Source organism: Mauremys reevesii, linkage group 10 (assembly GCF_016161935.1).
Source record: "Mauremys reevesii isolate NIE-2019 linkage group 10, ASM1616193v1, whole genome shotgun sequence".
NCBI lineage: Eukaryota > Metazoa > Chordata > Testudines > Geoemydidae > Mauremys > Mauremys reevesii.
The window spans coordinates 47,799,759-47,822,959 of record NC_052632.1 but is presented as its reverse complement, the minus strand read 5'-3'; the positions used below and the strand labels follow the sequence as shown (position 1 = coordinate 47,822,959).

The window sequence follows — 23,201 nt, the reverse complement described above, 5'->3', positions numbered from 1 at the left end:
TTGCAGTGCTGTGGCGTCCACGCTGTCACTGACCAGAAAAGTGCATGAACAGATTGCCCGCAGGCGCTTTCAGGGAGGGAGGGAGTGAGGGCGTGATTGACGGTTCAATGACGACAGTTACCCAAAACCACCCTCGACACATTTTTTCCCCCAGCAGGCATTGGGGGCTCTACCCAGCATTCCAATGGGCAGCGGGGACTGCGGGAACTGTGGGATAGCTTCCCACAGTGCACCGCTTCCAAAGTCGACGCTGGCCCCGTGAATGTGGACTCAGAAATTCGAATTAGTGTATTTAGTATGGATACACAAATTCGACTTCATAAGGTCGAATCCACAAATTCGAACTAAGTTGATTCGAAATAGTCTTGTAGTGTAGACAAGGCCTAAGGGAAAATACAGATACTAAAAAAAGTCTGAATAGATGCATCATGCTATAGAAGGAAAAGTGAAAGAAGAAGAAAAAAGGGAGATATTAAGATTTATAATTTTTATAGAAAATATGCTTTTGACATCATTTAGCATTGGTTCTAGCAACAACATAAAATATTAATTATTTTCTATCTTTGGAAAGGAAGGCGACAAATAGCTTCTCTCTAGTTCTGACCTCTTTTGGAAGGTACAGATTACCCTCATTTTCTTTCTGAAAAGCAAAACAGGCATATGCCAGGCTGTGATTAATCAAGTCCACTCAAAGGGGTAGAGTATATTCCTTCAATGGAATAACCAGTGAATTTACAGCAGTGCTTGAGGCTACCAGCTCTATTCAAACAGGAAAATCCCTCATGCAAAATAGGAAAATAACTTCCGATACCTCTTTCTGACATTACTAGGAATCAGCTATTTCCACTTCTGAAGTCATCACAGCCACTACCCTTCCAAACATTTATCCTGCTCCCAAAACTTCCAATCCCAACAGGACTGGTCCAGAAGAAGGATGTTGTACAAAGAACTCACTCTGAAGATGTTAGGATTTTCATGACTTTATACACTTCATCTTACTAGGTGTTTTATTTCTCCCCTAAGAATAATCTGTGCAACAGCTCAAGTGAAAACAAGACCACCTTACACTGAAGAGTTTTGAAAACATTAAAGAGACTACATTTCCCAACAGAATGCAGCGTTTGTTTTTTGGGGGGTTTGTTTTTCTTACCATCAATCACACTGATGAAAAAGGACAACCCCTCCTGAGGTCCCACTTTCAGAGGCACTCCGATTCCAGCTTTTCTCCAGTTAAACATATCCAGGGCTTTTTCATCACCACTCACTGCTGCTTTGGCTAGCTGTACCAGGTCCCTGCAGGCAACCAAAAGGCATTTCATTTCTAGCTCCCAATTTGGCACATAACTTTTTAATCCAGAAAAAAAATGGATGGGGATTCCCACTACCAAAATGTGGCAACTATTCATGATGGAGAGATCTTTCACACTCACCTCAGCAGAGAGATTGGAATCCTCAAATGTATTCAATCTCTATCATGACTTAGTATTATTTCCTGCTTATAGAAGGATAGTCAGGGGGTTCCCAGTATACATCTCCCTCTTATCCGTTGTTTTGCATAACATCACTCATCAATAGGAGAATGTGTTCTGATTCACGTCAGTCGTAGTTTGCACTACTGTGCTATAAGTTGCAAATGATAGATATGCGGATCGGGAGCAACCTGAATCGGAACACATTTCCCTATTGATGAGCAACATATGTGACAGATAGCCACGGGTGGGCTGCGGCCCACTCACTTAACATCCAGCCCCCCCCAATCCCAGCTCTGCTCCCACCACAGCGCTTGCCCCACACTGCCTGCCTGGCACTCCGGCCGGAGAGCATGGTAGGAGCGCGGAGGCTTGCCAAGCTCTGGAGCGCCAGCCATGGAGTGGGGTCAGGGGCTTGCCTTGCTCCACTTACTTGGCCCTCCTGACAGGGAGTGGGGTCGGAGCACAGGGGCTTCCAAGCCCCCGACCCCAATTCCCTGGCCAGAGTGGGGCAAGCCCCCGCGCCCCAACCCTGCTCCCCGGCAGGAGTGCTAGGTGAGCGTAGCGGGGCAAGCCCTGAGCACCAGGGGAGCGGGTGGGGTTGCGCACATTTTTACAGGAGCCCCTGGCCAGAGTGTTTATTCCCCCCACCCCTGCAAGGCCGGCTGGAGGAGAAAGAAAGGCAGCCAGATCGCTCCTACCCCTCCACTCCCCTGTCGTTTCATGCCCACCCAAGTGTCCCCTCCTGTCTACGCCACTGGTGTACAAGCGGGTCCGCAATACAAGTCATGTAGGTATACATCACCCTTTTCAAGAACACAACCCCAATCTATACCGGGGACCCACTGCACATTTAAAATCATTGTATTTAGTATAAATCACATCTGTTAACATGATCACAGGCAGTCGTGCTGCCAGACCTCTGAAATATCAACATTATTATTTGCTGGAATTGTGAGAGCTAGCAGCAACGGGGAAGAGAGGAAGGGGACCTGGATCCATGCAGAGGAAAGGGAGTCAGCAGCAGGAGTTGGAAGAAGGACCTGGAACCAAAGGAAAGGCACAGAAATAGCAATGGGAAAAAGAGCTTAGAGTGCTGATTGGTGGGGGGCGGAGAAATGGGGGGAGGGAGAAGAGAGATGATAGTTGGAATAAAAGAAAAGGAGAAAAGCCTGGAACCATACATGTATAAGAAAGCTGGCAGGGGAATGGGTTCAAAGGAGTGTCTGAATCTGGGGAGGAGGAAGATCTCGGACCAGAGGATGAGAAGGAGTCACCAGGGAAGGGTGTTGGAAACAAGCCAGAAGGTGTGTGCAGTGGGATGGCAGTCAGGGGAGAAACTAGGGACTAGGCAGAAGAAGTGTGGTCTGAGAGCTAGGTTGGGAGATAGGAGGATCTGGTTGTAGGAGAGAGAGTAAGGAGCACTCATAGTGAGGTGATATAGGAGGCAGCAGGTAATTGTGCTTTGCATCTAAGGCAGATAAGCACTAGTGATGGCTGGAGCAGTTAGGAGGAGCCACTACAAGGTGTGTGTGTTTGGATTTCAATGGGAACTCTGTGCAACAAACCTAATAATAAGAAATCCCCAGCCCTAAAGAGAGAGACATAGTCTAGAAGAGTTCCGACTGGGGCATTTTCACTTACTCGCCAGGAGATGGAGGCCGAAAGATACAATGAGAAAGATACTTTCCATACTCATGTTTCAATAAAGGGGGGCCTTGCACTCGACCCCGCTGGTCCAGTCTCCATAGAACCATGACTCCAAGCTAGAAGAATTGAAAAAAAGAGATAGACCTGCCTCACAAACTGATAATAATAGGAGACGAACTAGTCAATGGACATTAAATAATCACTTCAGGCAATATATTTTTTCTGATAACATGGTATTTTTCTCTTATTTAGTACCTTTCATCTTTATTTTTTAATATGTAGGTCAGATTATCCCCCTTTCACAGGTGGCAAAGACTTCAAATGACTTTTTAAATAATGGCATTTCATTATTTATTTAAAATGACGCTGTCTGGAAAAGTGCCTAAATTACTTCCATTCTTAATGAAAAGGACATTGCTAAAGCTGGCAGGCCTAAAATTGGACCAACCTTGTTTTGTTCTGCACATATGCACCAAGTCACATGCACTTGCACGTACTCATCATACCCTGTACCCCTTTTTTCTTCCTTGTGAGCAGTCAAGTTACTCAAACTAACAAGAATCCAGCTCTAGAACTCTTGTTAGTTTCAATCCACTGCCTATTTTCAAGGCCAAGCAGGCAAGCAAAGCAAAAGCACACATGATCAGAGAAACGCAGAGTCATTATTTATGGATTTCCCAGCACAGAAGAGGGAATATTAGAAATGTTGCAACACTTTATACACTCACCCTGATTTTTTATTATTTTTTTTAAGTGAGGACTGATTCATTTTTAGGATCAGAAAGAAATTTTAAAATGACATTCTTAGAAGTTGAGAGAACCATAAGAGAAGTTAAAGAAGAAAAACACTCATTAGGTCATTTGTTATGTAGTCCATGTAATAGGAGTCAATGCAAAATTGTTCCTCAGAGCCCATTTTCTAGCATTTCATCCAGTCTAGTTTTAAGTGTCTCAACCAATGGGCCTTCATTATTTCTCTTGAGAGACTGTTCCAGCGTCTAATTGAGCTCACTGTCAAGAAGTTTTTTTTTCTGATATTCAGCCTAAACTTTCCCTTTAATTCCCATTATACCTGCTTGCTCCACACAAAACCATATTACACTCTTTTTGGGATTTTTCAGCTCGTCAAATATTTGAAGACTGCTAGCATGTTTTATTATGAGAAGTTATAAGCTTGTGAAGCTTAAAATCTCCCATTCTGAAACCAGTTTCCTTCCAACATTATGTAGTCATTTGAAATACAGAGCTTTTATTTACTCTCTTCTCTGTCCAAACATACAACTGCTTCTACCTCTCCCCATTGCCCCCAGGCCATTCATATCAAATAAGTAACACCACTTATGGCTCTCCTTCCTTCTAGGAAAGAAGTGTCCAAAAGTGAATGCATGTTCACAAGCACTATACATGTGTGTATGATAACAAAACAGTGATCCAATTGCGCAAGCTGCATGAACTCAGTAGCATGCTGCCCACAGCACCTCTCCAGTCCCTTAAATGTTTAAATCACAGGAACATCAAAATCTAATTAACTGATTTAAATCAAATGCTTGCCATTGCAAGATTTAATGATGACAAAGTTGTTGGGCCCTAATTCTGACACAGCTTTCTCAAGATATGCATTTTAACAAAGCATACCCCTTTATCAGAGAAAATATATTAGTTTCGAAACAAGAGAGCCAACAGTTGATAAACAAAATAAGTCTGAGTTGCTGGTTCTGTTTTGACCAAGAATACAGGCAGACATAATGATTCAAGTACAGGTATTGTGCTGAACCTCAGACCCTGGCCCAGTTTTTGCAAATTGGCAGAGTTGAAATTGAGAAGAATTCTGCAGTCTGAAGCACTCCAGTTTTGGATACCTATCAGTTTCAACCCTCTGCTGAGTGGAAAAATGGAGCAAAGAGAGAAGCAGAGGAATCACATTCACAATCCCAAAAAGCTGACTTATGATACCAGCTTTGCAGGTGGAATTTTAAGATTTATTATTTGTAGTACCTGGAGTGCCCAGTTACAATTGGGGGCCCACTCTGCTAGGCAATGAACAAAAACAGAATAAAAATGTATAATTTAAACTGCAATCTCATTTCATTAAGACAAATTACAGTGAAGAGCTATAACAATGCTTGTTCTGGTGGGACCCAACTGAGAGTACCAATTCAGGACAAATTGCTTAAAGCAGGGCAGTTACAGCCCAAAAATGGAGTTCCTTTACTATTAAGGCAAATCAAACCAGCCAAATAGAGAGGACTTTGGTTTTACCCCACTGGCTAACCATAAGTCATACAAGCAATTCCCATTGACCAGGGGTCGGCAACCTTTCAGAAGTGGTGTGCTGAGTCTTCATTTATTCACTCTAATTTAAGGTTTCATGTGCCAGTAATACATTTTAATGTTTTTATAAGGTCTGTTTCTATAAGTCTAATATATAACTAAACTATTGTTGTACGTAAAGTGAATAAGGTTTTTAAAATGTTTAAGAAAGCTTCATGTAAAATTAAGTTAAAATGTAGAGCCCCCTGGACCAGTGGCCAGAACCTGGGCAGCGAGAGTGCCATTGAAAAATCAGCTCGTGTGCCGCCTTCGGCACGCATGCCATAGGTTGCCTACCCCTGCCGTAGACACTCCAATTTCCCAATATCACCACCAGTGCCACTCGTTACTGAGTTGAACGGCTATGAAAACCAATATCCCAGTGAACGAAAAAAAGGTTCTCACGATCCCAAAGAACCGGGCCCCAGACCCAGGTCAATATACAAATTAGACCTTACCCACAAATCACGCTGTTGCCAATTCTTTAGAATCTAAAAATCTAAAGGTTTAATCACAAAAGAAAAAAGATATAGATGAGAACTAGAATTGGTTAAATGGAATCAATTACATACAGTAGCAAAGTTTTTGATTCAGGTTTGTAGCAGTGATAGAATAAACTGCAGGTTCAAATCAAATCTCTGGAGTACATCCACAGCTGGGATGGGTCATTCAGTTCTTTGTTCGGAGCTTCAGTTTGTAGCAAAGTCTCTCCAAAAGTAAGAAGCAGGATTGAAGACAAGATGGAGATGAGGCATCAGCCTTTTAGTGTCCTCCTACAGTAAGAACACCTCTTTCATAGAATATCAGGGTTGTCATCTAGTCCAACCCCCTGCTCAAAGCAGGGCCAATCCCCAGACAGATTTCTGCCCCAGATCCCTACATGGCCCCTCTCAAGGATTGAACTCACAACCCTGGGTTTAGCAGGCCAATACTCAAACCACTGAGTTATCCCTCCTCTTACTGTAGAAAGTTACAGCAAAAATGGAATTTGGGGTCCCATGAACAAGTCACATGTCCATGCATTACTTTTTTTTTACAGGCGGCAGCCATTGCTATCTTGACCATCCCCAGGTAGACTTTTTATGTGGATTGGAGTCTTCCAAGATCCGTTGTCAATTACTAAGGCCTGGTCTACACTACGATTTTAGGTCAAATTTAGCAGCATTACCTCAATTTAAGCCTGGACCTGTCCAAACGACAAAGCCCTTTTTTTCAACTTAAAGGGCTCTTTAAATCGATTTCTTTACTCCACCTCCAACGAGGGGATTAGCGCTGAAATTGGCTTTGTCGGGTCGAATTTGGGGTAGTGTGGACGCAATTCGACGGTATTGGCCTCCAGGAGCTATCCCAGAGTGCTCCATTGTGACCGCTCTGGACAACGCTCTCAACTCAGATGCACAAGCCAGGCAGACAGGAAAAGGCCCGTGAACTTTTGAATTTAATTTTCTGTTTGGCCAGGGTAGCAAGGTGCAGGTGAGTGCAGATCTCATCAGCACAGGTAACAATGATGGAGTCCCAGGATCACAAAAGAGCTCCAGCATGGACCGAACAGGAGGTACGGGATCTGCTCGCCATACGGAGAGACGAATCCGTGCTAGCTGAACTCTGTTGCAGTAAACGAAATGCCAAAAGTCTCAAAGGGCATGAAGGACAGAGGCCATAACAGTGCGTGAAAATTAAGGAGCTAAGGCAAGCCTACCACAAAAACAGAGAAGCAAACAGAAGGTTCGGGGCAGAGCCACAGACATGCTGCTTCTACGTTGAGCTGCATGCCATGCTAGGGGGTGCAGCCACCACTACCCCAATCCTGTGCTTTGACTCTGTTAATGGAGAATCACACAACAAGGAAGTGGGTTTTCGGGATGAGCAAGACGATGACGAAGAGATTGAAGATAGCTCACAGCAAGGAAGCGGAGAAACCAGTTTCCCCAACAGCCAAGGTATGTTTCTCATCCTGGACCTGGAGCCAGTACCCCCTGAACCAACCCAAAGCATGCTCACGGACCCTGTAGGCGGAGAAGGGACCTCTAGTGAGTGTACTTTTCTAAAATATTACACATGGTTTAAAAGCAAGCATGTTTAATGATTAATCTGCCCTGGCATTCACGGCCAGTACAACTACTGCAAAAGTCTGTTAACGTGTATGGGGATGGAGCGCAAATCCCGGTGTTTGCTGGCATTCAGACAACATCCGTTCCTTATCTCTCATAGATTCAAGGACTGGAAGGGACCTTGGGAAGTCATTGAGTCCAGTCCCCTGCCCTCATGGCAGGACCAAATATTGTTTAGACCATCCTTGAAAGACATTTATCTAACCTACTCTTAAATATCTCTAGAGATGGAGATTCCACAACCTCCCTAGGCAATTTATTCCAGTGTTTAACCATCCTGACAGTTAGGAACTTTTTCCTAATGTCCAACCTAAACCTCCCTTGCTGCAGTTTAAGCCCATTGCTTCTTGTTCTATCCTTAGAGGCTAAGATGAACAAGTTTTCTCCCACCTCCTTATGACACCCTTTTAGATACCTGGAAACTGCTATCATGTCCCCTCTCAGTCTTCTCTTTTCCAAACTAAACAAACCCAAAACTTGTTTTGATAAAGTTATTTTTTTTTCTTATGCATCCACCATATTTATGGCAGTTTTATTTAGCTAATAACTTTTTTCAAAATGCTGCTTTAGTGCCTTTTTAATTGAATTCCAATTTCCATCCAAATGCAGTTAGACACAAATCACGAGTAAAAGATTAATCATCATCTAGTAAACAAGGAATGTGTCGTTCACATTTTCTAACAAAATAAAAATGTAAGAATTAAGAATCTGAATAAATGTATTTTAAGCTATATGACTGCTCCTCAGGAGAGTGATATCATTCATGGTCACCTGGTTGAAATAGGGTGCTTTTATTAAGGGGACATTCAGAGGTGCCCGTATCTGCTTTGCTGTTTGGCTGTGGCTGAACAGAAATGTTCCCCGCTGTTAGCCACGTGGTGGGGGGAGGGGTGAAATGATCATCCCAGAGAATAGCATGGCAGGGTGGGGGGTATTTGGGTTTGTGCTGCATGTTAACCTGCAAACTGCAGTCCCTCCTTTTAAACTGCAAACCCATTTTAAATGGCCAAGCCAACAGCTGCTTGGTATGGGAAATGAGGGTGCTGCTATTTGAAACCATTCCCACATGTTATGAAGGTTAAAGAAGCCAAAAGACTGTGGCTTACCATGGCTGCCTGCAAGCCAAATTCTGTTGCCTGGCACTGCATGAGTGATCTCTTACACCAGACCAGCAGGCTCTCAATATAAGAGGCAAAATGCTACCTTGTAACGAAAGCACATGTGCTGTGTAATGTGAACAGCAAGGTTTAACAGGAAAGAGTGATCTTATTGTTCTCTAAAATGTGTATTGTCCCCCAGCAGCTGCAAAAATGTCTCCATCGCAGAGGCTAGCGAAGATTAGAAGGTGAAAAAAACCACACTTGGGCTGAGATGTTCTCAGAGCTACTGCTGTCCTCCCACACTGACAGAGCACAGCAGAATGTGTGGAGGCAGACGATGTCAGAATGCAGGAAAGTACAACAGGAACGTGAGGAGAGGGGGAGGGCTGAAGAGGATAGGTGGCGTCAGCTTGTGGACAGAAACCAAGAGTCGATGCTCTGACTGCTGGAGCATCAAACGGATATGCTCCAGCGTATGGTTGAGCTGCAGGAAAGCCAGCAGGAGCACAGACCGCCGCCACAGCCCCTGTGTAACCAACTGCCCTCCTCCCCAAGTTCCATAGCCTCCTTACCCAGATGCCCAAGAATGCAGTGGGGGGGCCTCTGGCCACCCAGCCTCTCCACCCCAGAGGATTGCCCAAGCAACAGAAGGCTGGCATTCAATACGTTTTAAAGTTTTAAATGTTTTAGAGTGCAGTGTGGCCTTGTCCTTCCATCCTACCCCACCCCACCCTGCGCTTCCCTCCTCCTCCACCCCTCCCGGGCTACCTTGGCAGTTAGCCCCCCTATTTGTGTGATGAATTAATAAAGAATGCATGAATGTGAAGCAACAATGACTTTATTGCCTCTGCAAGTGGTGATCGAAGGGGGAAAGGGAGGGTGTTTAGCTTACAAGGAAGTACAGTGAACCAAGGGGTGAGGGTGGGGAGGGATGTTCATCAAGGAGAAACAAACAGAACTTTCACACCATAGCCTGGGCAGTCATGAAACTGGTTTTCAAAGATTCTCTGATGCACAGCGCGTCCTGCTGTGCTCTTCTAACCACACTGGTGTCTGGCTGCACATAATCAGTGGCCAGGTGATTTGCCTCAACCTCTCACCCCGCCATAAATGTCTCTCCCTTACTCTGATAGAGATTGTGGAGCGCACAGCAAGCAGTAATAACAATGGGAATATTGGTTTTGCTGAGGTCTAGCTGAGTCAGTAAACTGCGCCAGCACGCTTATAAACATCCAAATGCACATTCTACCACCATTCTGCACTTGCTCAGCCTATAGTTGAACAGCTCCTGACTACTGTCCAGGGTATGGCTTCATGAGCCATGGCATTAAGGGGTAGGCTGGGTCCCCAAGGATAACTATAGGCATTTGAACATCCCCAATGGTTATTTTCTGGTCTGGGAAGAAAGTCCCTCCCTGCAGCTTTTGAAACAGACCAGAGTTCCTGAAGACACGAGCATCATGTACGTTTCCCGGCCATCCCACGTTGATGTTGGTGAAACATCCCTTGTGATCCACCAGTGTTTGCAGCACCATTGAAAAGTATCCCTTTTGGTTTATATACTCGCTGGCTTGGTGCTCCAGTGCCAAGATAGGGATATGGGTTCCGTCGATTGCCCCACCACAGTTAGGGAATCCCATTGCAGCAAAGCCATCCAATATGACCTGTACATTTCCCAGAGTCACTATCCTTGGTATCAGCAGCTCTTTGATTGCATGGGCTACTTGGATCACAGCAGCCCCCACAGTAGATTTACCCACTGCAAATTGATGCCCGACTGACCGGTAGCTGTCTGGCGTTGCAAGCTTCTACAGGGCTATCGCCACTTGCTTCTCAACTGTGAGGGCTGCTCTCATCTTGGTATTCTGACACTTCAGGCCAGGGGAAAGCAAATCAAAGTTCCATGAAAGTGCCCTTACACATGCGAAAGTTTCACAGCCACTGGGAATCATCTCAGACTTGCAACACTATGCGGTCCCACCAGTCTGTGCTTGTTTCCCGGGCCCAGAATCGGCGTTCCACAGCATGAACCTGCCCCATTAACACCATGATGTGCACATTGCCGGGGCCCGTACTTTGCGAGAAGTCTATGTCCATATCTATGTCCTCATCAGTTTTGTCAGCGTGCTGCCATCGCCTCCTCGTCTGGTTTTGCTTTGGCAGGTTCTGCATATACTCCAGGATACTGCGCATGGTGTTTACAGTGCTCATAACTGCCGTGGTGATCTCAGCGGGCTCTATGATCCCAGTGCTATGGCGTCTGGGCTGAAAAAAGGCGTGAAACGATTGTCTGCTCTGACAGAAGGAGGGGTGACTGACAACATGGCTTACAGGGAATTACAGTCCACAAAGGGGGTGGCTTTGCATCAAGGAGAAACACAAAACAACTGTCACACAGAATGGCCCCCTCAAGGATCAAACTCAAAACCCTGGGTTTAGCAGGCCATTGATTTCACAGAGGGCGGGAGGAAGCAAATGAATACAAAACAAATCAGGTCTATTTCTTGTTTTGATCCACTCCATCTATCTTTTACATCTTTAGGGTGGCTGCAGACGGTGCATTATGACTGCGAGCCATTGTCAGCTGCTGGGTGCTCGGCAGAAGGAGTCTGCACAGGCGCCCATGACTGACCTCACCAAGGTCGGTTAAAAGAGCACCCAGGAATATGACGACAACGACTACCAGTCGTAACGCACCATCTGCTACCAAAAGGCAAGGAGCTGCTGCTGTGTAGCAATGCAGTCCCTTGTCTGCCAGTTGCCCAAGCGCCCCTCACCAAGATCGGTTAAAAGAGCACCCAGGAATATGACGACAACGGCTACCAGTTGTAACGCACCATCTGCTACCAAAAGGCAAGGAGCTGCTGCTCTGTAACAATGCAGTCCCATGTCTGCCAGCACGCAGGAGACTTACGGTGACGGTCAGCTGTGCAGGTTCTATGCTTGCAGTGGTATGGTGTCTGCACAGGTAACCCAGGAAAAAAGGAACGAAACAATTGTCTACCATTACTTTCACGGAGGGAGGGAGAGGGGGGCCTGACAACATTTACCCAGAACCACCTGCGACACTGTTTTTGCCCCATCAGGCATTGAGATCTCAATCCAGAATCCCAATGAGCAGCAGAGACCACGGGAACTGTGGGATAGCTACTCACAGCTACCCACAGTGCAACGCTCCGGAAGTCGATGCTAGCCTTGGTACTGTGGACGCAGTCCGCCGACTTAATGCACTTAGAGCATTTTTTGTGGGGACACACACAATCAACTGCATAAAAACTATTTCTAAAGAATCGACTTCTATAAATTCAACCTAATTTCATAGCGTAGACATACCCTAAGGCTACTTTAGAATCAAAACACATTGATATACAAGTACATAGCCAATATTCATAACTTCAACTACAAAAGTGATATACACATACAGATAGCATAATTATAATCAACAAATCATAATCTTTCCATAGACACCTTACACAACAACCTTTGTACAATATTTGCTGCAAATATATAACAGTGGCTGCAACAATGATCTATACGGTCACAGGTTATGTCAGTAACGTAATGTAACAAGGGTTATTAAGATTTGTCATAGGTTTATTCCCCACTTTGAACTTTAGCATTCACAAGATGGGGACCTGCATGGACTCCTCTAAACTAAAATCCTAGTTTAGATCTGGTAAAGCTGCCACCAACCAAAAATTATAGTGTTTTGGTACACTTTCCATTCCTCCCAAACCTTCCCTGGGAACACAGATCCAAGCTCCTTGAATCTTAACACAAAGGGAAATAATCCATTCCCCCCTCCTCTCTCCAAGTCCTTAGGAGAGATACCTGGATTCAAATTCCTTGAATCAAACAAAGAGGGATTCACTTTTCCCCTCCCCTGAAAATCCAAACAAGGGAAGAAATCAATCAAGTTCTAAAAAGAAAAGATTTTATTAAAAGAAAGAAAGTACACTATCTCTGTAATACCATGATGGAAAAAAATTAAGGGTCTAACTTATAAAAACTGGAGAGACTTCCCCTCCCTCCTCCTCAGAATAATCAAAGTAACAGCAAACAGAAATAAAGATATTTCTCCAGCAAACACACAATTGCAAATGCAGAAATTAAATTATAAGACTAATTCGCCTTTCTAATACTCACTATACTGAATAGAAGAAAATACTTCAGGAAACTTTGGAGAACTTGAAGAATATGTCTGGCCTCCCTTAAATCCAAGGGAGAACACCTCAAAACAAAGAACACAGACAAAGGCTTCCCTCCACAGAGATTTGAAATTATCTTGTCCCTTGATTGGTCCTCTGGTCAGGTGTTCATCGGGTTACTGAGCTTGTTAACCCTTTACAGGTAAAAGAGACTTTAACCCTTAACTATCTGTTTATGACAAGATTTATTCTTTTTTCTTTAATATATTGTAAGTGAATTTAGTCCCCACGAAAATGAAAGATTAGTAGTACTTGTATGAAGCATAGCACAGCACTTCCACATAGCTCTTCCAACGCATCTCACCTAAAGTCCGGCATATAGCATGGTACTGAAGCCACACAAGTGACCATATAATTCTCCTCTTATCTTTAAGTTATCTGAATCTAAGCTTTAAAAATTAAAAACAAAATCAATACATTTTCCATTCTTTTGGTTGCAAATATTATCCAAATGTTTACCAGCGCAGTGGCGTCTGTTCAAGTGTGCAGAGAACCCAAAACAGTAGCTGTAAGACTATGCCTTTCAAATGGTGGTCTGTGGACCACTGGTGGTTCAGAGTTCTGGCTGGTGGCTCTGCTAAGTGAAAAGTCACATTTTGCTGGTTCTACTTTCTTTTTTCCGCCCCCAACTGCTTCCATAAGCAACCAAGTGCCTCGTTATAAAGAGGAGCCTGGATGCCCATAAAAACTGCTGGAAATTACTCCCATATATATATATCCTGAGTTGAGGTCATCTTTCTGCTTAACAACTAAACACACCTTACTTTCAAGTCAGATTGCTCCTTCCACCCCTAAAAAAAGCTCACTACACCTTCAATATTTTAGTAACATCAAGGAGGAAATGGGGAAGTGTAATGGGCATAAAATTGCATAAGATTCATGACTCTAACTTCATGACCAGATTTTTATCCTTCAAAGCACACATTTTCCCCCTTTCCTTTATGCCACCCAATAAATTGGGTTTATTACAGTGGATAAACCTGACTCCATTCATGTTCTATTGATTCAGGTCTCCTCATGTACCTGATCGTGCCCCGATGGTTTACTTCAAAGCTCCACATGAGAATAAAAGAGAGCCCAAAATGGCTAAAAATATTTTTTTCTCCAAACGTTTATTAGGGAGAGAATTTTTTTCTTTTCATAGTGTAATGTCAAGTTAATCTTTGCTCCAACTACTAGCAAAGCCTGGAATCTGAAAATAAATTGTCTTATTAGCATCTGCCTGGGGGGAAATATTTGTGGAAGAGAATTAGAAGACAAGATTGGAGTTCTTGAATAAAAGTATTTACTCAGCCAAGGCCAAGCTAGTCTTCAATTTGCTTCCAAGCCAGCTTTCATCATGGCAACTGGAGATGACACAGTGACATTTGTATTAATGAGATTTATTTGTTAAGACATCTTGGTATCCTTTGAACCATTCTAATAGCCCAAAGCTTTTGCCTTTTGCTGTAAAAGCCATTTGTTTCATAAAGACACTTTCACTCAAGATACTTATACAAAACACCTGGACCCTTCCAATACTATTGAGCCATCAAAAGCTGGAAGTTATGCAAGGTATTATGTACTTAGAATGTAAATAAAGAGCTCCTGATCCTCACTGGTTGCTGCTCAAATTTTAAGAAGTATTTTCAGTGGTTCTTGGAGCCTAAATCTGAATTACTAGGGGCTGGGAATTCCCAGATGAGGACACTAGGCTACAAAGCTCCTTAAAGGAGATTAGGCGGAGGCCAAGTCTCACGATCTTCAAGACGTACCACTCACCTCTTTCTGCAGGCATTCTCTTATGGTCCTGTAATTGAGCAGCTTTGATATCCATAGGGAAAGAAAGCCATTTTGTTTCCTTTTCTTGAAGGATTTTATGTAAATAACAACAATAAATGGATATAGCCAGATAGGGGAGTACAAGTAAACAATGAGACAATATTGGTCTGCTTGATAGGCAGTGATCTCTGCATGCCAGCAATTTCAATCTCACCATTGTTGCCCAGTTTTCCTATAAGCAAGTGGACAATTCGACTGTGGCTTTTATCTGTCAATTTCCTTGTCAAGACCTCCAAACGTAATAGAAGTTTTACAGTCAATAATTAGATCTACACTTTTTCATTGATTCATACTGACAGTAAAAGCTGAAATCTCTGGAGAAGCTGTGTCTGATCCTAGGGAGTGTCAAAAAAGCTCACAGAAAATAGACAAAAGGAACAGCATTTTTTTTTGGGGGGGGGGGCTCAGGAATTGGCAAAAACAGAATCCAGTATTGAATATTTAGTGGTCAACACTGAATATCAATAGATAATTCCCCGTTTCGCTACATAAAAGAGCAACCAACTCATCAAGAAATTAAGATTAATGTATTTAAAATATATTTCCACAACACATTTTCCCCCCCACTAGAGTCTTTTTGCTCTTTGCTCCAACTAAAAATACACTGATACTAGGAAGACTCAAGCATTTTTGCTGTGTTTGAGGGAGGGTCACTATACAAAAATGGGGGAAGGATGTGGGAGGGCTCGTCGTAAAGACACTGGACTGAGACTAAGGAGATCTGGGTTCTATTGCCAGCTATACCACAAACTTCCTAGGTGGCCTCAGGCAAGTTACGCCACTGCTGTGTGCCTCTGTTTCCACATCTGCAAAATGGTGATAATACTACCACAAAATATGTTGTAAAGTTAAATTAATTAATATTTAAAGATGCTTAGATACAATAGTAATGAACACTATAGAAAAGCCAATAAATAAAGTTGGGGAAATCCTGATACAAACCCATTCCATTCCAGAAGCATGCAAAAAAATGGTTACCTAACTCTCGTAACTGTTGTTCTTCGAGATGTGTTGCTCATGTCCATTCCAAATCCCACCCACCTCCTCTCTGTTCGAGTATTCCAGCAAGAAGTAACTGAGCAGGCGGCGGGTCGGCAGGGACCTATATACACTGCCATAAAGGTGCCACTTCAGGGCTCTCCACAGCTGACCCAACAGGTTTTACCGCTAGAGGAAAAACCTTCGGACCATCGTGCACACAGCGCGCGCACACACCTATTGGAATGGACATGAGCAACACATCTCTAAGAACAACAGTTACCTACCTCTCGTACCCATTTTTTCTTCTTCGAATGATTGTTCATGTGCATTCGAATAGGTGACTTCAAAGCAGTTTCCCTGGGGGAGGGGTCGGAGTTCACCTGGTTGCTGAGTACAGGACTGCCCGGACAATGGCTGCATCATCCCTCGCCTCTTAGGTAATGGTGTAGGGTGACGTGAAAGTGTGGATGGAAGACCATGCTGCTGCCTTGCATATGTCCTGGATAGGGACGTGCGCCAGGAATACTGCAGACGATGCCTGCACTCTCATGGAGTGTGCCGTAAGCCAAGGGGCTGAAATTTTTGCCAGGTCATAGCAAGTCCTGATACAGGACATGATCCATGATGAAATGAGCTGGGATGAGATTGGGAGCCCCCTCATCATTTCTGTGATTGCAATAAAGAGCTATGGTGACTTACGCAATGGCTTTGTGCGCTCAATATCGAATGCTAGGGCATGCCTAACATCCAGGGAATGGAATATGAGTTCTTAGTTACTGGTATGGGGCTTAGGGAAGAACACAGGTAAAAATAAGTCTTGGTTCACATGAAACTGGGAGACTACCTTTGGCAGAAATGCAGGGTGAGGGCATAGTTGCACCTTGTCTTTATAAGAGACCATATAGGGGGGCTCAGAAGCCAGCGCTCTGAGCTCAGATACACTTCTAGCCGAGGTATGGCCACCAGAAAGGCCACCTTCCAGGAAAGGCAGGTTGCTATAGGCTCAAAAGGGGGTCCCCCCCATGAGTGCAGACAGGACCACATTGAGGTCCCACTGGGGAACGGGCCGTCATACCTGGGGATAAAGTCTGTCCAAGCCCTTGAGAAACCTGCCCACCATGGGATTACTAAAGATTGACCTACCCGCTGCCCCCGGGTGAAAGGGCAAAATGGCAGCCAGGTATACCCTGAGAGATGCTATTGCCAACCCCTGCTGCTTAAGTTATAATAGGTAATCCAAAATAAGGGGAATTGGCACTAGCTGCGGTTCGATTCCCCTCTGCAGAGACCAGATGGAAAAACGCTTCCACTTTGCCAGGTACATGGCACGAGTGGAGGGTTTCCTACTTCCCAGCAGGACCTCCCTCACTGGGTCCAAACACTGAAGCTCAAGGAGGGTTCAGCCATAGAGTTTCCATGCCATGAGGTGGAGGGACTCCAGATTGGGGTGTTGCAGACAGCCATGGTCCTGTGTGATTAGGGTCAGGCACACAGGAAGCACTACTGATCTGTCCACTGAGAGGTTCAACAACATGGTGAACCGGTGCAGGCGGGGCCACACTGGTGCTATGAGGATCATCCCGGCGAGTCTTGAGGAGGACTTTGTTTATGAGAGGGAAGGGCACAAATGCGTACAGCAGGTGACTCATCTATGGCAGGTGAAGGTGGGGGAATAGCTCAGTGGTTCAAGAATTGGCCTGCTAAACCCAGGGTTGTGAGTTCAAATCCTTGGAGGAGGCCATTTAGGGAACTGGGGTTAAGGAAAACAAACAAACAAACAAAAAAAAACACCAACACCCACCTGTCTGGGGATTTGTCCTGCTTTGAGCAGGGGATTTGACTAGATGATCTCCTGAGGCCCCTCCAACCCTGATATTCTATGATTCTATGATCCACAATGGAGCCTGGGCTGTGGTTCAGGGAAGAGCAGAACCACTGTCACTTCCTGTTGCTCTGTGTCATGCACGGGTCTATGTGGGGAGAGCCCCACCTCTGGAAAAAAATCAAGTGCATGATGTCCAGCCTGAGGGACCATTCATGACCATGAAATGATCGGCTGGCTCATTTTGCACTCCTGGAAGGTGCAACGCCTCTAGGTGTATCAAGTGGACAATGCAAAAATCCCATAGCTCAAGGCCTTCCTAGCACAGGGGAGAGGAGGAAGCACCACCCTGTTTGCTTATATAGAACATTGCTGCAGTGTTGTCTGTCAGCACCAACGCACATGCACCCTGCAGGCAGGCCTGGAACACTTGGCATGCCAGACAAACCGCCCTCAGCTCCCTTATGTTGATATGCAGTGATAGTTCTGTGTGGGACCATAGGCCTTGGGCTCTGATATTGCCCATGCACTCCCCAACCAAGCACCGAGGCAGCCGTGATTAGGGATACCATAGGTTGGGGTTTGGCAGAGGGTACTCCCACACAACTTGTGGTTGCAGCCACCAGTGGAGAGACTCGAGGATGCAAGGGTGGAGGGTAACTATTGCATCAAGCAGGTCCCTGCCCAGTCTGTGCACCTACACCAACCATGCCTGGAGGGGCCGAAGGCGTAATCTGGCGTGCTAGACCACATATGTGCAGGCCACCATATGCCTAGATAGTTTCATGCAATTTCCAGCCATGGTTGTGGGAAATTGGCAAAGAATTTCAATAGTGTCCATGAGTGCTTGGAAGCACACCTCAGGCAGGAACGCTTTGGCCTGCGTGGAGTCCAAGACAGCCCTATGAATTCTATTCTCTGCGTCGGGGCCAGTGTGGATTTGGGCACATTCAATACGAGTCCCAGCTTGCGGAATGTGGCCCGCGCCAGATACACATGCTCTGTGGCCCGTGCTTGCAACTTGGCCTTGATGAGCCAGTCATCTAGGTACGGGAATACTTGCACCTGACATTTCTGGAGGAAGGCTACTACAACCACCATACACTTGATGAATAACCCGGGGGCCGCCGAGAGCCCAAATGGGAGCACCCTGAACTTATAGTGCTGGCCACTGACCACAAATCTCAGGAATAGTCTGTGGGCCAGAATAATGGAAGTATGCATCTTTCAATTCAAGGGCAGCGTACCAGTCCCCTGGATCCAGGGAAGGAATGATGGTAGCCAGAGAGATCATGTGCAACTTCACTCGCCTTATGAATGTGTTGAGGTCTCACAGATCCAGAGGAAATAGCAGGAGTAGAACCCCTTGCCCCTGAACTCCTGAGGAATCTCCTCTGTTGCCCCAGAGAGAGAAGTGATTGCACCTCCTGCAAGAGGGTTGTTAATGAGAAGGGTCCCTGAAGAGCGCTGGGGAAGGAGGGTGGGAGGGAATAGAATTGGATAGAATATCCCACCCCTACTGTGCTGTGGGCCCAGCAATCTGATGTGATCTGGAACAATCATGTATGGTGATCTAGAAGGAACCTCTGGGGCAAGGATGTCCACCATTGGGTCAGACTCCTCCATCATCTCTTCTGTCTGGTGGCCATTGCTGGTAGGGTGGTCGTGGTGCCTGCCACCGCCTCGTTTGGTGAGAAGGAGACTCATAGGACAGGGTCTTCCTGCCTTTCTGGCTCTCTGGAAGGTACCTTAGAGCCTCCCGTGACTGGAGGTGGTTCTAGTGTCACTGATGGCACTGTTTCCGGTGCTGCGCCTCAGCGTGACAGCCCAGAGTCCCTGTCTTTTGTGGGGTCCTCAGGAGCCCTGGGGAGTGTGGCAAGCCACCAACGTTGCCGGGGGGGGGGGGGGGGAGGGGCGGAGCGCACAGGATGCAGATGTCACCGATGCCTGCCTGAAGCCCTGACCCTGATGGAAGGCCCAAGGGGTCCAAAAGGGCCATTGGACTGTGCCCTGCCACTGGGGCGGCCAGGCAACTGCTGGTGCCAATGATTCCACTGATCTGTGGTGCCGGGAGTGATAGTGGCTGCATAGAGAGACAGAAGACTCAGTGTCTGACCTGGACGAGTAGTCTGTGCCCAACCACGGGGGGTGGAGCCCGACGGTGCTGGGGAGCAGTACCAGGGAGATGGTGAGCAGCGCCATAAAAATCACAGGCTTGCTACAATGATGAACCAGATGCAGTGCTGCTATCAGTACTGCAAAGGGTGCCAGAGCCACAAACGGTGCCAGGATAGATGCTGCAGCTGGTGCCGCGGACAGTACCGGGGCTTGTGATGCCGGGGCCTGTGCTGTCATGGCAATGAGGTCTCGTGCTGCCTTGTAGGTATCCAGCGTGGATGGAAGATTGAGCTCTTCCTCTAAATCCTCCCAAGTCGAGGAGGCCACCAGCACTAGACTCGATGGACCTCCTGTTGGGGCCAGAGTCAGGAGTGCCGGGTCTTGAGGCCCAGACCATGGGTGTCCCACCAGAGGATGCACCCCGTTGGAGTCCCCTCATGGCTTCTTGATGGGGGAAATGAGCCTTGTCCACCTTCTTTTTCTTATGCAGCACCAGGGACTGTGAGCAGTGCTGCCTGGTGGCACTGGCCTTATGAGTCGGGGAGTGGCGCCAGTGCTCCTTGGAGGAGTCCTTCCTCAGTGCCGTGACATCCCGCATCGAGGCCCGGGCACTGCGCACCGATGATGCTGGTACCACTTTCGTTGCTGGCTGTGGGCGGAGGGCCAACTCCATCAGGAGGAGCTTCAAATGATAGTCCCACTGTCTCTCTCAGTCCTGAGTCTAAAAGTCCTGGATACTTATCTGTCTGATGGCCCTCTCCTGAACACTTGAGACAGGCAGCATGCAGATCGCCTGTGGGCATAGGTTTTGCACAGCTCTCGCACGTCTTAAACCCCTGCGACCAAGGCATGCCCCAGTGCCTGGTGAAATTAGGGCGGGGGGGAAACCCACCGAAGTAAGACCAAACTACTATGTACAACAAAGAAAAAGGGAACCACTAGGTAGGCACTTGTGAATGCAAGAGACTGAGCTGTTCCAACGACCATCACTGGCAGTAGGAAGGAACTGAGCAGGCAGCCATAAAAGGTGACACTCCAAGGGTCTCCACAGCCGACTTGATGGGTACCGCTAGGGGAAAAACTTCTGATGATCATGCATGCGGCATGCGCATACATCTATTGGAATGCACATGAGCAATCACTCAAAGAAGAACTAAAACTTACTATGATGAAATTAGACTCATCTTTTCCTTGAAATCCCCTCCCATTAATCCATTACTGTTAAAAATCCAATTCTTGTTCTCCATGTCCGGGATTCATTATACAGCATAAAGCACAGTGATGGCATGTCAGTTTCACTACTTACCCTATCACCAGACACAAGGCGGGTACCATTAGTACTCCACTTTAGAACAGTAATTTCAGCATTATGGTTGGGGGGTACTGTGTGGTGCTCTTTGTCCTGTTTGTTAAGCACCACCACTTCCCCTGTCTCCCAGCCCACTGCAAGGATCAGTCGGGATGGGTGCCAGCTAAGGGATGTGGCCCGAAAACTCCTTTCAATGTGTGAATCAGGCACATGCTCTCCCTGCAAATGGAAACAAACAGACCTCATTACAGCGATTTGGGATAAACTCTCTTCTAATTCAACACACATCTGCCCTCCACCAAGTAAGGTATTTTCTGCCATAGAGGCAAGATAAGCATAGACCACACTGCAGTAACACCTGAAGTGGGGACACACAAGACATTTCTTTCCTATGTTGTTCACAAGTACTTCATGTGTATAAATATTTGTTTTAAAAAAGTGATAGGGCAATTATTTATGAACACACACAATATTGTTATTAAAAGTCTCCAACACTAAAGAAACTTTCATTCATGTACTGGGGATTGAGAAGGTTTCTAGGACTGAAGGTACAAGAGGATACTTTTGACAGTCAAGGTGGGTGATGGAATATTTTTCTATAGGCCAACTTCTGTTGTTAAAAGAGACAAGCTTTCAAGCTACACAGAGCTCTTCTTCGGGTCTGGGAAAGGTACTCAGAGTGTCACAGCCAAATATAAGGTGGAACAGATTGTTCAGCATAAGTAGTTAACGCATATTCTCAGAGACTGTTCAAGGTGAAGTGGTTCATTAACACACCTCAGTCATATGACAAAAGAGGAGGTTTAGTGGGTTTAAAAGACTGCCTGTCTTCTTTCTGGACTATTCTCGAATTCTCATGTTTGAGCAAAAAAATATATTTGTTACTCTATGGTACTATTATTTTAGATGCAGTTGTGATAAAAAAAATAAAGAACTGAAATAGGCAGATCTTCCTTTTACAAGTTCACCTTTAAAGTATTACTGAGTGTCAGTGAATGCAATGAGTAATACTAAATGAGCAGTATGGTAATACTTAAATAACTTCATTGACTTATTTTGTCTAAAGACTATCCACCTTCAAGATCACCATCATTTTCTATACTTTCCGAGTTATCTGCCAATGATAGTGTTTCAGTCACATCAGGTATGTCACATAGCCATAGTATATCACCTTTAGCAAAAAGAAAAAAGAAAAAAAATCTCCATCATCCAGAAACAACCATACATAAGTTTGTGGTAAGAACCAGCAGATTACAAAAAAAAGAGGTAACTGATGAAAAAATTGCCTGGTTTGTTTATGCAACAAACTCTCCTTTCCATATAATTGAGAACCCACACTTCATTAACATGGTTCAGTCATTAAGATCAGGATACAGTTCACTTAACAGAGTAGATGTTGCAGGCAAATTGCTGGATAAAGTGTATGAAAGAGAAATTGAGCAAAAGGTCTAGAGGGTAAAGTTGTTAACCTGAGTCTTGATAGGTGGAGCAAAGTCCACAATGATCCTGTTGTATGTGCCTGTGAGACAACAGAAGGAGGGAATGTTTTCCTTACAGAAACAATTGATACATCAGGAAATGTACACACAGCAGAATACTTACAAGAAGTAGCAGTAAAAGCTATAACAAACTGTGGGGAAAAAAATTCAAACGTCTAGTACGCAGCTTGGTCACAGACAATACTGCAAATTTATCCAAGATGAGAAGAAATTATTTAGAAGAGAGTCCTAAGCTAATAACATATGGTTGCAGTGCTCATTTGATCTACCTCCTAGCCGAAGACTTCAGTGTTCCAGAAATAAAGCCTAATAGGGAAGTATTTTGCAATTGCAACAACAACCGCTTTGCAGCAGCTGCTCTGAAAAAAAGTGAGAGGAACCAAGCTAACTCTCCCACAAGACATGCGATGGAACTCAGTAGTGGACTGTTTTGAGCACTATATCAAGAACTGGCCTAATCTGATGACAGTTTGTGAACAAAATCGTGAAAAAATAGATGGCACCGTGACAGCCAAAGTTCTCAACATTGGGCTTAAGAGAAATGTTGAACACATGCTGAATACCCTGAAGCCTATTTCTGTAGCCTTGAACAAAATGCAGGGAAATAGCTGTTTCATTGCTGACGCTATTGAAATTTGGAAGGAACTGAGTGAGATCTTAAAAAGAGAAATATGCACTGACAGAGTTAAATTACAAGCATTTTAAAAAAAAACTAATGGGACAAGAACTATCTCCAGCTCAATATTCTCAATACTCGGTACCAGGGTCAAACCTTAACTGCTGAAGAAGAGGAGTTGGCTATG

The 23,201-nt window shown here is 45.2% G+C and overlaps 1 protein-coding gene across 7 annotated transcripts in view; it reads right to left on the bottom strand.

Annotated features, from left to right (window-relative positions):
- The window catches only part of IFT140 (intraflagellar transport 140), a 261,963-nt gene that overhangs the window by 227,660 nt on the left and 11,102 nt on the right, over positions 1–23,201 (bottom strand). For 4 of the 7 annotated variants that reach the window (XM_039490901.1, XM_039490902.1, XM_039490900.1 and 1 more), the window contains 3 exons: positions 20,897–21,118; positions 3,114–3,235; positions 1,151–1,293 (listed from right to left, as the gene is read on the bottom strand). In XM_039490901.1, the coding sequence (XP_039346835.1) occupies positions 1,151–1,293; positions 3,114–3,235; positions 20,897–21,118 (487 nt within the window). Of the gene's footprint in view, positions 1–1,150; positions 1,294–3,113; positions 3,236–20,896; positions 21,119–23,201 lie in introns of those variants that run through there. The other 3 variants (XM_039490905.1, XM_039490907.1, XM_039490906.1) reach the window with 3 other exon arrangements.